Source organism: Acomys minous (assembly GCF_964271855.1).
Source record: "Acomys minous genome assembly, chromosome: 6".
Lineage (NCBI taxonomy): Eukaryota > Metazoa > Chordata > Mammalia > Rodentia > Muridae > Acomys > Acomys minous.
In genome coordinates this window covers 125,893,673-125,908,194 of record NC_140487.1, presented here as the reverse complement: position 1 = coordinate 125,908,194, position 14,522 = coordinate 125,893,673, and the positions used below count along the sequence as shown (strand labels likewise).

The 14,522-nt window shown below is 50.8% G+C and overlaps 1 protein-coding gene across 1 annotated transcript; it reads right to left on the bottom strand.

The window, feature by feature from the left end:
* Nucleotides 1–5,214: 5,214 nt before the first annotated feature.
* Nucleotides 5,215–13,765, bottom strand: RPL22 (ribosomal protein L22). Its single transcript, XM_084786915.1, has 4 exons — nt 13,608–13,765; nt 11,264–11,368; nt 8,599–8,723; nt 5,215–5,415 (listed from the first exon to the last, which is right to left on the bottom strand). Exons 1-4 carry the CDS (start codon nt 13,617–13,619, stop codon nt 5,271–5,273), a joined length of 387 nt encoding a protein of 128 aa, XP_084643041.1. The 5' UTR covers nt 13,620–13,765; the 3' UTR covers nt 5,215–5,270.
* Nucleotides 13,766–14,522: the final 757 nt, after the last annotated feature.

The following is a 14,522-nucleotide window of genomic DNA, read 5'->3' as shown; positions in this document are numbered from 1 at the left end:
AGACCAGCGGCTTCCAGTGTCCAGAACTGTCGCAGGGAGGGGTTTTCCTGTCTTCACAAGAACCATATGAGGTGTGCCGTTTGCCTGAGGACCCCAGCACAAGACCTCTTGAGGTGGCTTCACTCACTGGGCCGGCCCAAGGCAGTCGATGGGGGCGGGATTGGAAGGACGCCATTGCTAAAGCTTTCTTCACAAGCCATAGGAATTATGAGGCTACTCCATTAAAAATCTCTTCATTTGTTCATGAGCAAAGGCAGGCCTGCCCAGCCTCCCATGATGGACTCTCCATCTCACAGGTCATTTTTACAACCAGGACAGCGGAGGCCTCCTGCCCAGGGTGAAAGGACCAGCCAGCAGGAAGAAGGTGACGAAGGTTCCAGCAGGTTCCCTGGGCCAAGGCTGCTTCCTGCCAAGGGGACCCTCAGATGACTGCTGCTTGAGCCTGCATCCTCCTTGGGAGGGCTTGCTGGCTCTCTCCAGACCACTTGTCTCCCTGACTGCTAAGGGTCCAGAGGGGTAAAAAAAAAAAAAAAAAAAAAAAAAAACAAGCTCCATCAAATATGCTCACCCTCCATTACCAGTCTGTTGGTAAACATTAAACCTTGTTAAAGGTGCCCTGAACCACCTCAGAAATGGCAGAACGCCTCCATGCTCACACACGTGTGCACAAGCATGCAGATGCACACATACACCATTAACCTTGGCTCTGCCTCCCAAGGCGAGGCTGAGAGAGTCCAGAGAGTCTAGAAAAGCCCCAGCTGCTTAATTTGAAGCAAATTAGAGTCAAGATGTGAGGTATGCACTCAGGATGCTCGCCCAATGCTGCACTGGGGTAGCGTTAGCTAATGAGCAAAGACCCAAACTAGGTGGTAGGGGAAAACGTGTGTGTGTAGCTCTCCAGTAATTGTTAAAGGACACCCCTTATTAAACTATTAAATGTGCGTTTTCATGACAGTGGACCCAAGATGCCTGATGCTACTACAAAGCGAGCATTCTGTAAACTGCAGTTGTGCAAACAGGCTGGTCACTAAGGTTACTACCAGGAGACGGTGTCCTGTTAACTGACCATGGGACTTGTAAGTACACCTCAGGGACCATTCCAAAATCAAAATATTTTAATATGTTGATTATGAAACAAGATTTGAAACATGAGTATGAAAGTGTTTCCGAAGAACAAATTGAAATAGCCATGTCCCCTTTTGTATACCCAGTACGACCTCCAGTCCTGGGCAGTGCAAACACCTCCCCAGGAACTGTCTAGAGAAAGCAATGTCAGCAGTCTGTGTCGTCCACACCGGTGGCCACTTCCTGATGCTGGACTGTGAGGGAAGCAGACATCCTGTACCTGCACTGCTGCAGGAGGGCTCGGGGTGGCCATTTGTCCTGTGGGTGGAAGCTCAGTCCCTCTGTAGACACCAAGACCAAGGCTTAGATTGGACAGTTTTGTCTACAGGAGTGGACCTCGTACAGACCAGCTAGGATTGAGAGGAAGACCAGAACCCTGAAGCATTTGATGGGCACTTCCTGGGCTCTGGCTAGGGAGCGGCTCACTACACAAGCATGGGCAGTGTGGTGGCATCGGTTAAGACAGCCCTCGGTGCGCTTCCTCTTACGGATGCAGGCTCACGTGTTAGGCGCATGCTGGACCAGAGTTGACATGGTCTTCCTCAATCCTCAATTGCTCTCTACCTTATTTTTTTCCTTTATGTGCTTTTTACCTCGAGTGGGAGGCGGCAGAAGCATGCCACGGTGCTCACCCGGAGGCCGGGGACAACTTAATGGAAGTCGCTTCTTCCCACCATATTGGTTCCAGGGGTCAAATGCATGCCTTCAGGTCTGCTGAGCCGCCTTGTCAGGCCCCGTCCTCATTCTTTGGAGGATTTATTGTTTTGTGTTTTGCCTCCAGTGCCCACATAGGCCAGGCTAGAGTTGCAGGCAGATGCTTGAGAGCAGCCACATGGATACTGGGGCGTGGGCCCAGGTCCTAAGGGCAGCAAGTTGCCCCTAACCATGGCTGACCTCTCCAGCTCTCCACGCTTTTGGAACAGGGCCTCACACCAGGCCCGAGTGGGCACTGTAAGTGGGACCAGATAAGATTGGTCCAGGGACTCTGGGTCCTGTCTCCATCCAACCTTTCAGCACTGAGATCATAGGAGCAAATTGGTGCACAATTGTGTGGGTGCTAGGAATCCCAAACACTGAGCTACCTCCCTCACCCCTTGTGGAGACAGCAGGCAGCCATCAACCTACCAGGCTCCCCGTTCCTCAAGCAAGCAACCTCCAGTTTAACCCCCAAATCAGGACAACTGTTAGACTCAGCGAATGGCGTCTCCTACAGTGAGTCTTCTTCCACTACCCCGCCAAGTCCTCTGTGAGAACTACAGAACAGTTCGTCGTCCTCTTGTGGCTACTGCCTCTTATGAGACCAACATCCTCAAGTCCCTGATAGCTTCGGCACTTGGCACTCCAAGGGGCCACATGCATTTCAAGGCTCCCCCCAAAATCTTCTGTGACTAATTTAAAGATTTTAAAAAATGTTTTATGTATATGCATGTTCTATCTGCATGTACTCCTGCATGCCAGAAGAGGGCATTAGAGGGTACAGTTTTGAGCCACCATGTGGTTGCTGGGAGTTGAACTCAGGACCTCTGGCAGAGCAGTGCTCTTAACTCCAGCCCTGTCACTTTAAAAAATGACAAATATGCTGGGCATGGTGGCACACGCCTTTAATCCCAGCACTTGGGAGGCAGAGGCAGGTGGATCGCTTTGAGTTTGAGGCCAGCCTGGTCTACAAAGTGAGTCCAGGACAGACAAGGCTACACAGATAAACTCTTGTCTCAAAAAAACAAAAGACAAATACTAGGCTGGTAAGATGGCTCAGGAGTTAAGAGCACTGGCTGCTCTCCCAGAGATTGAGGTCAACTCCCAGCAACCACATGGTGCCTCACAACCATCTATAAACAAATCTGATGCTCTCCTCTGGCCTGCAGGTGTATGTACAGACTTTAACACTCATTCACTAAAGAAAATATTCCATAATTTTTAAGTAACAACCACGCCTTGCTACTAGGGTCCTCACTATTCCTCACTTCCCGGTCAACTGTGGTCCCTCAAAAGCTAAGGGCCCAGCCGTAATATCCTAGAGGGGTTTGGTCAGGGCTGGCTTTCAGCACTCCAGCAAGCCAGCAGCAGGGAAACCTCTGTATGGGCCGCCTGGCTACTGCTGAGAACACTACAGACACACTAGCCTTGACAGGCGCGGGTGGGGTGCGGACATGGGGGGGGATGACAGTGGATAGACTTCCTGGGCGGCACCTGGAGCAACTGCAACTGGCAGAGAGTAGGCCTGTGCCAGCACTCTGTCTTACGACTTCCGTGAACTCCAGTGCTCTGTGCCAACATTTCCCATAAAGACAGGTGAGGCAGGAGGCCAGGCAGACCTAAGGAGTTGGGTCTAGGAGGAGCCCTGGACACAGCTGCCACAGCGGGTCTAGTAGAATGCAAGTTCAGCCTTCATGGCGCCCATCAGAAAAAGGCGTTTGTTAGGAAAGCAGTTCTCCAGGCTCAGGCAACTCCAGCCACCTGCACAAGGCTCAACTTTACAGAGTGGAGGTAATGGACAGACAGCTACTTTTCTCTGTGCCCAGCGCAACCAACCAGTGAAAATAACGTTAATGGGTTGTGTGAAGTAGGAAAAAAAAGCCTTGCACAGTAGCCATGTGTTAGCCACTTTAATACAAAATGTGAACATTCAAATACAAGAGTTCAGAAAGGCAATACCCAGCGAGTCTCCATTTTATTACAAGTTTCAAAATCTGGGATCATTTTTAGAAGCATATGCTAAGCAACCCAGGGTTGTTTGTTTGTTTTTTTAAACAGGAAACTAAAAATAGCCGCATGGGCACATCAATGCAACAAAGTCACAAACTTAACAACATTCATCACCTTGTGAGGCTGCACCCATCTGCCTGATACAAGGGCAGAGGAGAAAGACAGTACAATTCTGCTTCAAGTTTGCATAGAAATATGAAACGCTGGAACCTTTACCACAGTGAGATTGCAAAGCCTCTTTGCAAAGCCTCAACAGGTTAAGCCCGACTTGAAGGCGCAGCAGAGCTTAGACGCTGGTTTCCAGCTGACTCACAGAGCACAGGCCTCAGGTGTGGTGTCGTCAGGGTAAGCGAGCCCTTAAGCACTTCACACTGTTACCAGAAAGCAAACATGCTACTGCAGGATTGTGACTAGAGGAGCATCCTGAGGGGTGGGGATGCTTCCAAAGTAATCCTTGATCTTCCCTGCTTCCAGATCCTTCCCCTGCCCAGTACCCCGCAGATGCACACCGCGTGGATGGAGTGGTGAAGTGATAGAGATTAAACCTAGGGCCTTGAGCCTGTAGGCCAAGAGCTCTACACTGGCTGTAGCCCCAGACTAAGACTTTTATCAAAGTTTAGCTGTGAGCAGCAACAACTTCCACATCTTTGCATCAAACACCAGCCTCCTCCATCCCTTAATGGTCCCCTAAGCCTCCTGAACCCTGGGCATGGAAGGGCTCCCCCTACTGAGACCATCTGGAAGCTGTCTTCAGCGCCACCTGCTGGAGGCCTAGAGAAACAGATTGTGGCAACCCACTTGAGTTTCACAGCAAGCCGGCTTGCTTCCCTCTGAAGAGCCACCTAAAGGCATGAATGCCCAGCACATTCACAAGTCCTTTAGAAAGGATAAAGGGCAGAGTATGCAGCAGCGACACTAAAGACCGCCTCTTGTTTCTACAGGAAGGAAAAGGTTAGTGCACACACTGTGAGCCACTTGTGATCAGAACTGGAGACAAATGTCCCTGAAACCTGTTTTATTGGCTGCCATTTCCCACAAGAAAATCACACAAAGAATCCACCTGCTTGCTTTTACTGAGACTGAGGAGCACCACACTGTATCTCAAACCTTTGAGACAGGCACCAGAGAAAACCAACCACTGGGCTTATTAAGACTCAGGTTGGCCGAAGTGCACAACCTACCCTCTCACCTACTGCTGTCAGATGCAATCCCTTAGCCTGGTTTTTCTGTTCAGGCATTACTACGGAAAACTGGAATTTCTGAGCAGAAAAGGGTATCTATATACAAACGGGAGGCAAGTCAGGCGACTGGGAAAGGCCCCGCCCCTGTAATCCCCAACTTCCTGTCCAATCCACACTGCAGAGATACAAGGATAAACCACGGTTTTGTTCCTAAGTTTTATTTATGAATTAATACAAAATACTCCAGACCAACGTGTCTCAATCCTCGTCCTCCTCCTCCTCCTCATCCTGGTTGATCTGGAAGTAGCGCAATTCATAACTCTCCTTGCTGTTGGCGACAACGCGCAGCCAGTCTCGAAGATTGTTCTTCTTCAAATATTTTTTGGTGAGATATTTCAAATACCTGCAGAGAAAGAACAGAGAACTACACTAGACTGGCGGCTTTCTTGCATTTTGAGTCATGTAAACGTCATAAAACACATTGAAAACAATTTCAAGATGTTTTTCCAGCCCTCCAGAACAAGCACAGGCCAAGCACACGCAAGCGGGCACTCTACGAGACCAGCGTCTGCCACACACCCCTGCACTGGCAACGGAAGTGAGCAGCATCAATCACTTCCCACTAAAGGGCCTGCAGTGACCACTACACAAAGACCAGGGTAAGGTGACAACTGCCTAAGCCTTACACCTACCTTCCCAACTCCAAGCACTTCCGCCTTTTTCGGCTAGCCTCCCTGACATGGAGGCAGAGCTGTCAGGGCTTACAACGAACGCTCTGTGTCCCCAGCCACTCCAGAGCTAAGACTCTTGTTGTGAGATGGGCGGACCTCAAACTCTGGCTCAAGCGGCCTGCCCAGCCAGCCTGCGAGGACAAGCCCACTCTGCCATGTCTCCAGTGTCTTCAGACTCCCCTGCGTGGCTCAGACCCAGGGTGTGGTACATGCTAAACAAGCACTGCCCGCACCTGAGCTGCTCCTAAGTCACACTACACTTTTTTTTTAACATTTATTTGCTGCCTTCGCTTTTTCCACAGCCTGACTGATTGTGTTTAACATCTGACCACTGAAGGCGCCATGAGGTGGGATCCTCACAGCTATCTGGCTACTCCCCGTGCCATAAAGGGAGACGAGGCTACACATGGCAAATTAGCTTCACTACATCTCAGTTTCCGCACCTTTAATGGCAACACTTGGGAGTCAGAGGCAGGCGGATCTCTGTGAATTAGATACCAGCCTGGTCTACACAGTAAGCACCAGAACAGTCGGGGCTACAGAGAAACCCTACCTCATAAAACCAAAAATAAAAAACAGCCTAGTCTTTATAGACTTTTTTGTTTGTTTGGTTTTGTTTTTTGAGACAGGGGTTCTCTGTGTAGGCTTGGCTGTCCCGGACTTAATTTGTAGACCAGGCTGGCCTCGAACTCAGAGATCCACCTGCCTCTGCCTCCCGAGTGCTGGGATTAAAAGTGTGCACCACCATGATTGGCGCTTTACAGACTCTTGGGAATACTACAAGAGGTTTACAGGCAAACCCTGACGCTGGCCCACCACCAAGGGCCCTGATTTTAACCAACAACTTCACTGGCAGTCAAAAGCACGGTCCAAAGCTTAGCTCTCCCCAGGCTTGCCTGAAGACAAGTAGACTTTGAGAGCATGTGAGTTTAATCTGAGTACTTGAGAGAACCCACAGTCTGAGGGCAGCCTGGGCTATGTAAAAACTGGGTTGTTAGGTCACTGTTTCCCCAGACTCTGTTTCAAAGAGCCTAATTCAAAACTTCAGGTAGTTTCAAAACTCATAGGGTCAGAAACAAGAAAAAAGATGTCCTAGCCTTGGTAACACCCTTGGATTTTTCAGGAAAAATTACTGTTAACAAGAAATCAGTGAATAGGGCTGGAGAGGTGGCTCAGTGGTTAGGAGCACCGCCTGCTCTTCCAAAGATCCTGAGTTCAATTCCCAGCAACCACATGGTGGTTCACAACCATCTGTAATGTGATCTGATGCTCTCTTCTGGCCTATAAGTGTACATGCAGGCAGAACACTGTATATATAATAATAAATAAATCTTTTAAAAAAAAAAAGAAAAAAAGAAAGAAATCAGTAAATAGGAATGGAGCACACACCTGTGGTCCCACCACTTTGGAAAAAGGCAAGAAAACCTCAAGTTCAAGGCCTACCTGAGCCATAACCCAAGCTCTCAAGGCAACTTAGCAAGACTCTGTCTCAAATGAACGCAAGTGAAACAGAAAGGAATCATGGGATACGCACAAAGCCACCAGGCTGTGGGGATCACGCGGCCAGTGCCCAGGAGACTAAGCAGGTACAGCTTGAGAGGGCAAGGCAGGCCTGAGCTGGAGGAGCACCTTCAAATTCCCAAAAGGGAAAGAAAGCCAGAGTCGGCCTACGGTTCCTTCCCTGGAAACTGAGGACGTGTCAGGATAAGCCAAGATGGCAGCCTCTGCCCACGGCCTCAACCGGACAGGTGTTATTTGGCACAGCCTGCCTCCCTCATCACAGCCAACCACCATCTCTTCACGGACAGGGTTTTAGCCAGCAGACCCCGGCTGGAGGCAGCACTTACGTCCAACCCCGCGAAACCAGCCTGTCGCTATCTTCACCCGCAGCGGCAAAAGATTCAGTGTCACACGCCCGCAAAGAACCCACAATGGTGTCAAGTCTCACCTACTGCCACAGGAGCACTTCCAGGAGGTAGAAGAATTAAAAGCGAATGCTCTCACGCTGGGCATGGTTGGCACATGCCTGTAATCCCAGCACTCAGAGAAGCAGAGGCAGGCGAATCTCTGAGTTCGAGGCCAGGACAGCCAAGGCTACACAGAGAAAGCCTGTGGGGCGGTGGGGAGGGATGCTCTCATGTACCTGCACCGCCTGCTCTCAGCAAAGGGCGACAACATCAGGCATCAAGGTCGATCTCAGCTACTCAGTGAGTCTGAGCCTGAGGTGCACGAGACTGGGGAGGGGTTGCCACCACTAAGACCTGACAGCAGCTAAAGGCAACATTTTTTTCTTCCCAAGACAGGGTTTCTCTGTGTAGCCTTGGCTGTCCTGGACTCTCTTTGTAGACCAGGCCTGCCTCTGCCTCCCAAGTGCTGGGATTAAAGGCTTGCGCCACCACTTCTGGCGGTTGAAGGGAACAATTTAAAACATAGCCAGGTGTGGTAGTGGCACTCGCCTTCAATGCCAGTGCTAGGAAGGCAGAGGCAGGTGGATCTGAGTTCCAGGCTAGCCCTGTCTCAAACAAACCAACAAACAAAAATTTACAGAATACAGGCAAAGTCCCCGCCCCTTTAGCAGCCGGTGAACAACTTAGAAAGAACCTCAAGTTACTGTACATACTTAACGGGCCTGCTGAGAAGGCTCAGCGGTGACGACCACACACTACTCTTTACAGGACCAGAGTTCGGATCCCAGTGTCCACACTGGGCAACTCCCAACTCCAGGGCATCTGGTCTCCAGGGCACCTATACACACACACACACACACACAGCTGAAGTATTTCTCAGCGACAATGCTCACACCTCATCCACCGCCCTTTACACGCCAGCACAGCAGAAGGGAAGCTCTCTCATACCTTTTGGAGAAAGGCACCTCAGAAGTGACAGTGATCTTGCTCTTGCTCCGCTCGATGGTCACAACCCCTCCGCCTAGGTTCCCCGCTTTGCCGTTGACCTTGATTCTCTCCTGGAGGAACTGCTCCTGCAGAACACCAGAACGCAATGGGTCTCCCTGTCTCGAGGCAGACCAGTTCAGACTTCCTCCAACACTAAACTACACGGCTCTTTAAACTGTGCGTTTGTGTGTGTACATGTGATGTATGTGGGAGTGTGTGCTATGTGCGTGTGACTATCAGAGGACAACTTTGTAGTCACTTCTCCTCTAGGTGGGTTCTAAGGATCAGACTTAGGTCATGAAGCGTACAAGGCAAGTTCATGTGGATGGCACTAGTCAACACAATCTCATGCACTTTAAGATGGTGTCCTGGCACAAACACTCCTGACTGGTTCCATGCACAACTAAATATACCCCACATGGACGGCACACTCATGGTCAAAGGGTAAAGAGTAAGCCAGGATACACAGTGAGATCACATCCCAACATAAAACCAAGCATCAAGGTCAAGCAGGAAGCCAAAAGCCAAACTTTTACATGAACATGCAAAGCTGTGAGCAACTTCGGAGCCTAAGGAGCAAGCAGCACAGGTCTCAGCACTAGCAGAGAAAGCGAGTCTTCACCTGCAGGAACGGCAGTGACGAACACAGACCACAATTACAGACCTGCCTGGAGTCACCGCATGGTACAGCAGAAGCACACGGACCGTGAGCCCAGACATACTCTGCAAAGCACCATGGGAGCCAGGGCAAGCCGTTCATTCACCGCAGGCTTCAGGGAGCTCCGATCAAAAGGGACTTTTTTGTTTTGTTCTGTTGCCACTGTAATGAGATGAAGTCCCTTTCAGCTCAAAGCTACAATTTTAGGGACTGAGATGGTGGCTCCTGACAGTGAAGAAGGTCCCTCAGCACATCTAAGAGCAATACAGGCAGTAGCCTCAGCTCCTCTTAAATTCCAGGACAAAACAAACGGTCTTGGAGCAGAGAGGCTAGGAAACAAACCCGACTTTTCAGTCTTCCAGGAGGGAAGTCATCAGCAGGGTGAGTGTGCTAAGGGAAGCCACGGTGCTGACACCAGGCTAGGCAAACAAGCAAATGCCAAACAGAAGCCACCCAGGACGGCGAGCCCTCCGCTCTTCCAGAGTACCTGACGCGGTCTCCCAGCAGCCTCAAGGCAGCACACAACCACCTGCTACTCCAATTCCAGGGGGTCTGGTGCCCTCCTCTGGCTTCCAAAGAAGGAAGGGGGGGGGTGGGGGGTGGGGACAGGCTCTGTGTAGCTCTGGCTGTCCTGGAGCTCTCTGTGCAGACCAGGCTGGCTTCACATTTAAGAGACCCACATGCCTTTGCTTCCCAAATGCTGGGGTTAAAGTGTACACTGCCAAGCACAGCAAAAACACTAGTAATTTTTTTTTAAGTTAAGAAAAGAAGATAACAGCCGGGTGAGGTGGCGCACGCCTTTAATCCCAGCACTTGGGAGGCAGAGGCAGGCGGATCGCTGTGAGTTCGAGGCCAGCCCAGTCTACAAAGTGAGTCCAGGACAGCCAAGGCTACACAGAGAAACCCTGTCTCGAAAAACCAAAAAAAAAAAAAAAAAAAAAAAAAAGAAAGAAAGAAAAAAAGATAACAGCCAGATGGCACCCACCTTTAATCCCAGCACTCAGGAGGCAAAGGCAGGATAAGCTCTGTGAGTTCGAGACCAGCCTAGGCAACAAAAAATAGTCCATGACAGCCTGTGCTAGACTGGATGAAGAACTCAGGAACTGACTGAGGCACATTTGAGGGGCAGGTGTCTGTCCACACAAGGCTAACAGGCACAAGGCTAATCCCACTTGTACTGTTAGTACTAATGGCTGCTCATCATCCCTTTTGGAACGACTGCTCTTGACAACTGTTAACCTTCTGACATGTGAAGCATAAGTGTGAACCTAAGAGATGGTCTGCACACCAAGGCCTCAGTCCGAGGAGCCAAAATGGGAGAGACTAAGTTCTAGACTAAGAGAACATAGGGACGTTGGGAACCAGGGTCAAAGACAAGGGGGAAAAGTCCGGGCAAGGCTGGCGAGGACTCTGGGCTGAGCTTGCTGCTCTTGCCGAGGAACAGGATGTGGTTCTCAGCACTGTGGCTCACCTGTAACTCCAGTCCCACAGATCCCATGCCCTGGGCCTGGTGTGGCCCCCATGGGAACTACACACACATGGTGGAGACATACATGCAGCAAACATACATACAAAAAAAAATTTTTAAAGATTAAAAATCTTTAAAAATTTTTAAATGAGAGGGAACCTCAGGACAGCACAAAGCCTGACAAAAATAAAAAGCTTCAAAGACAGCTCTGCAAGCAAAGATGCACTCAGGCCACAGTGTGATGGTGAGCTGTTGCCACTTGCCTGAAGGTGCCAAGGCCAAGGCTGCCCTTATGGGTATAATGGCAGTTAATGCTGAACCCTGGTGTTTGCCTGATTTAGGGTGAGGTAATCTCTGGAAATCATCAGAGGAAGACAGAACAGCTAACTCTGTGCTTACAGACCCCATTTCCATCAAGTGAGAGAGATGGTACTGCCTACAGGCCCAACAGACCTGCTCCAACAGGTGTTCCCAGCCCAGAGCAGCAGAACGTCACTTACAAAGTTGGCAGCATCCATGATCCCATCTTCTACAGGATGGGTGCAGTCGAGGGTGAACTTCAAAACTTGCTTCTTTTTTTTGCCCCCCTTCGCCACAAGCTTTTTCTAAGGATATATAGAAAACATAGATGAATCCTTGGGTAGTCCTCCCACCAAAAATAAATAAATAAGGAGATAAATAACTGAAAAACCAAGGCCAGGCATGGTGGCGCACGCCTTTAATGCCAGCACTAGGGAAGCAGAGGCAGGTGGATCACTGTGAGTTCGAGGCCAGCCTGGTCTACAAAGTGAGTCCTAGACAGTCAAGGCTACACAGAAAAACTCTGTCTTGAAAAAAAAACAAGAAAAAAAAGTTGAAATACCCAATCATGTCAGAGGCATAAAAGTTCTTACAAATACAAACCCAAGGAACCGGGTTCCCTTTAGCCAGCTCAACAGGCTAAGGGAGGAGAGGGTGCATCACCACCCTTGTCCATGCAACCTCTCCAGACTCCCCCGTCTGCTAACACACGAACAGCAAGAAGTGCTTCCCCCAGGAATAATCCTTTATTTTACTCATTTATAAACGCAAGCACACAGTGCCTTGCACACTCAATTTTAGTGTGAAATCGATCCTTAGCTGTTGGCGTGTTCTTCTACACTGTATAGTTTACCTTTTTTTCATTCAGATGCTCATTTCTCTACCCCACTAATCTGGTTGCAATCCAGACATCACATTGTGATGTTTATTCTAAGTATCTCCTGTCTTCAAATTTGTGTAAACATGTTACCATTTGTTCTCTGTATTGTCAATAAAAGCCAACTAGCCAATGCTGAGCAATACAGAGAATAGGGTGGGACATCCGGGCCCAGTGAGGTGGGAGGAAAGAGCAGGAGGACAAGGGGTGGGCAAGGAAACACCAGGAGGAATGGCTAAACCTAGGATGAGTACAAAGCAAGTGCAATCTGGGAAATCTGCGTGGAAGGAAGCTATACTAGCACGGAGGCTTAGGATGGAGTGATTATTGCATAGCACTGTGCTCTAGGTTAGATCCTAGTCTCTCAGAGAGACTAGATATAAAGCATTTGGGTATAAAGCTGGGTAAGGAGTAACTTTTGATTTACCAAAATAAATCTGTATTAAACATTAATAACCACTCAACACTTAGCCTCTAATTTCAGACCAGAGCATTTCATCCTCCTTAGCAGCTACTCCCCGGACTTCCCCACCGGGGCCCCTCAGGATTGGCAAAGGAATTTGGAACTATTTTAGCTCCTTTCCATGCCAGCTTCTAGGTTAGGAGAGTGGTCACTTTTGACTGGCTTAACTTCTTAGGAGTATATATAGACATCTACATAGACATGTCTGTATATACACCTAAGAGAGCCCAGTTGGCTTTTACAAGTTAGAACCCATCAACCGTGTCTCTATGGACCGCCGAGATGTTTAGTTCACTTACCTGGGTTTCTACTACTAAAAGTTTTGCAGTTCGTGCCAAGCACACTACCTAGCTTCAAGTTCAAGAGCCCATTCACGCCTCGCACTGAGCCAACTTTTCAGTTACTACAAAACTGTTCCACACAATGCGTCTTCCCACTACCAGCCAAAACGACTGCGTTTAAATCTAGCCCCGGAAGAACACCTACGCGCGATGAACCCCAAAAGTCCCCCCCCAGCAAGAATCCAACACGTATGCACACAAATGCACAGGAGCGCTTGAAGCCAAGGTAGAAAATACTTAAGACAACCGGAAATGCACCTGAGGGAGTCCAAACTAAACAATAAAGCGCCCCCCCCCCAAGACCGTTTCGTCCAGGTAGAGCGACCGATCTCCAAGAGCCTGACGTGAAGAAATCGGGCCTCCTCCTTCGCCCCAACACCAGAAAGGAACTGTACACAGCTACACCCCCAACGAAGCTCCTCGCGGGGTGCTAGGGCAACCCGAGAGCCCGCGCCTCGTGGAAGGCCATTTCCACTTGGCTGCCCGGACTGGCAGATCGCATCCGCCTTCCCCGCCCCTCGCCCAAGCAACCGGGCCCGCTGCTCGTGTCGGAGGCCGGGGGGGCTGGAGTCGAGCCCGGCGGTGCCCAGTCCGCAGCCTCTCAGCTCCCGCGGGCTCGCCGGTTGCGCCACCCCGAGCATTCCCGGCTCTCTCCCCGCACCGCCTCGAGCCGCGGCCTTCCTCCGCCCACAGCGTGCTGGGCCCGGACGCGGCCGCCCACCCCCCCCCCCGCCCCGCTTGCCAGGCCACCCCGGGCCTGACGCTGCAGGGCGCAGCCCCCCACGCGAGCCCGCGCTGGAGCCAGCCCACCATGCCCCACGTGCCGCTCCCCGGGCCGCGGCTTTGCGCGGAGCCATACTAACCACGGGCGCCATGGCGGCAGAGGAGGCAGAAAGGGAGGGGGGGCGCACTACGCAGGCGCGAAAAGCCCGCAGCGCACGGTGCACGCAAGGGGCCAGGCAGCAGTAATCGATCAGCCCCCGCCTCTCGATCGCCGCTTCCCTGCCGCCCAAGTGACGATCGGCCAGCTATTGCTTTTCCCAGGGCAAAGTCAGCTGTCAGGAAAGGGAGGAGTCAGATGGACGGTCCCACTGCTAATGACCTGGGGAGGCTGGGAGCAGCCCAAGGAGAAATAAAGAAATTAGCTCTGCTTTTGGAAGTTCTGAAAAGTTAAGGCGCAACGTTCTCTGCACTGGGAGTTCCCAGCTGGCCGCCTGAGAATCGAACACAGTATCTTGAGGAGATTGAGGCAATCCCTTTTTGACCACGAGAAATTTATAATTCCCAATATCCGCTAGGCGTGGGTGGTTCACGCCAGTAATCCCGCCGCTCAGGAAGCAGAGGCAGGAGGATGCCGCAGAGGAGAGAAGAGGAGAAAAAAAGTCCCAGTAAACCGGGCGTGGTGGCGCACGCCTTTAATCCCAGCACTCGGGAGGCAGAGGCAGGCGGATCCCTGTGAGTTCGAGGCCAGCCTGGTCTACAAAGCGAGTCCAGGACAGCCAAGGCTACACAGAGAGACCCTGTCTCAAAAAAAAAAAAAAAAAAAAAGTCCCAGTACTAGATTTCCTCATCCCATGGGAAACGCCCAGCTTGGACGGTCTCACCACCTGTGTGACTGACTAGCCTTCCTTCAGCAGCCAGGAGCACGCTCCAGTTTGAGCCCTCAAGTTCAAGCTGGCGCCCTCTGATCTCTACCCCCAGCCTTCTAGTTTTCCAGTTCTTTCCAGGACCACCCAGTCAATGCAGGGTCCGGTTCAGCCACACGTGCCTTGTGAGGG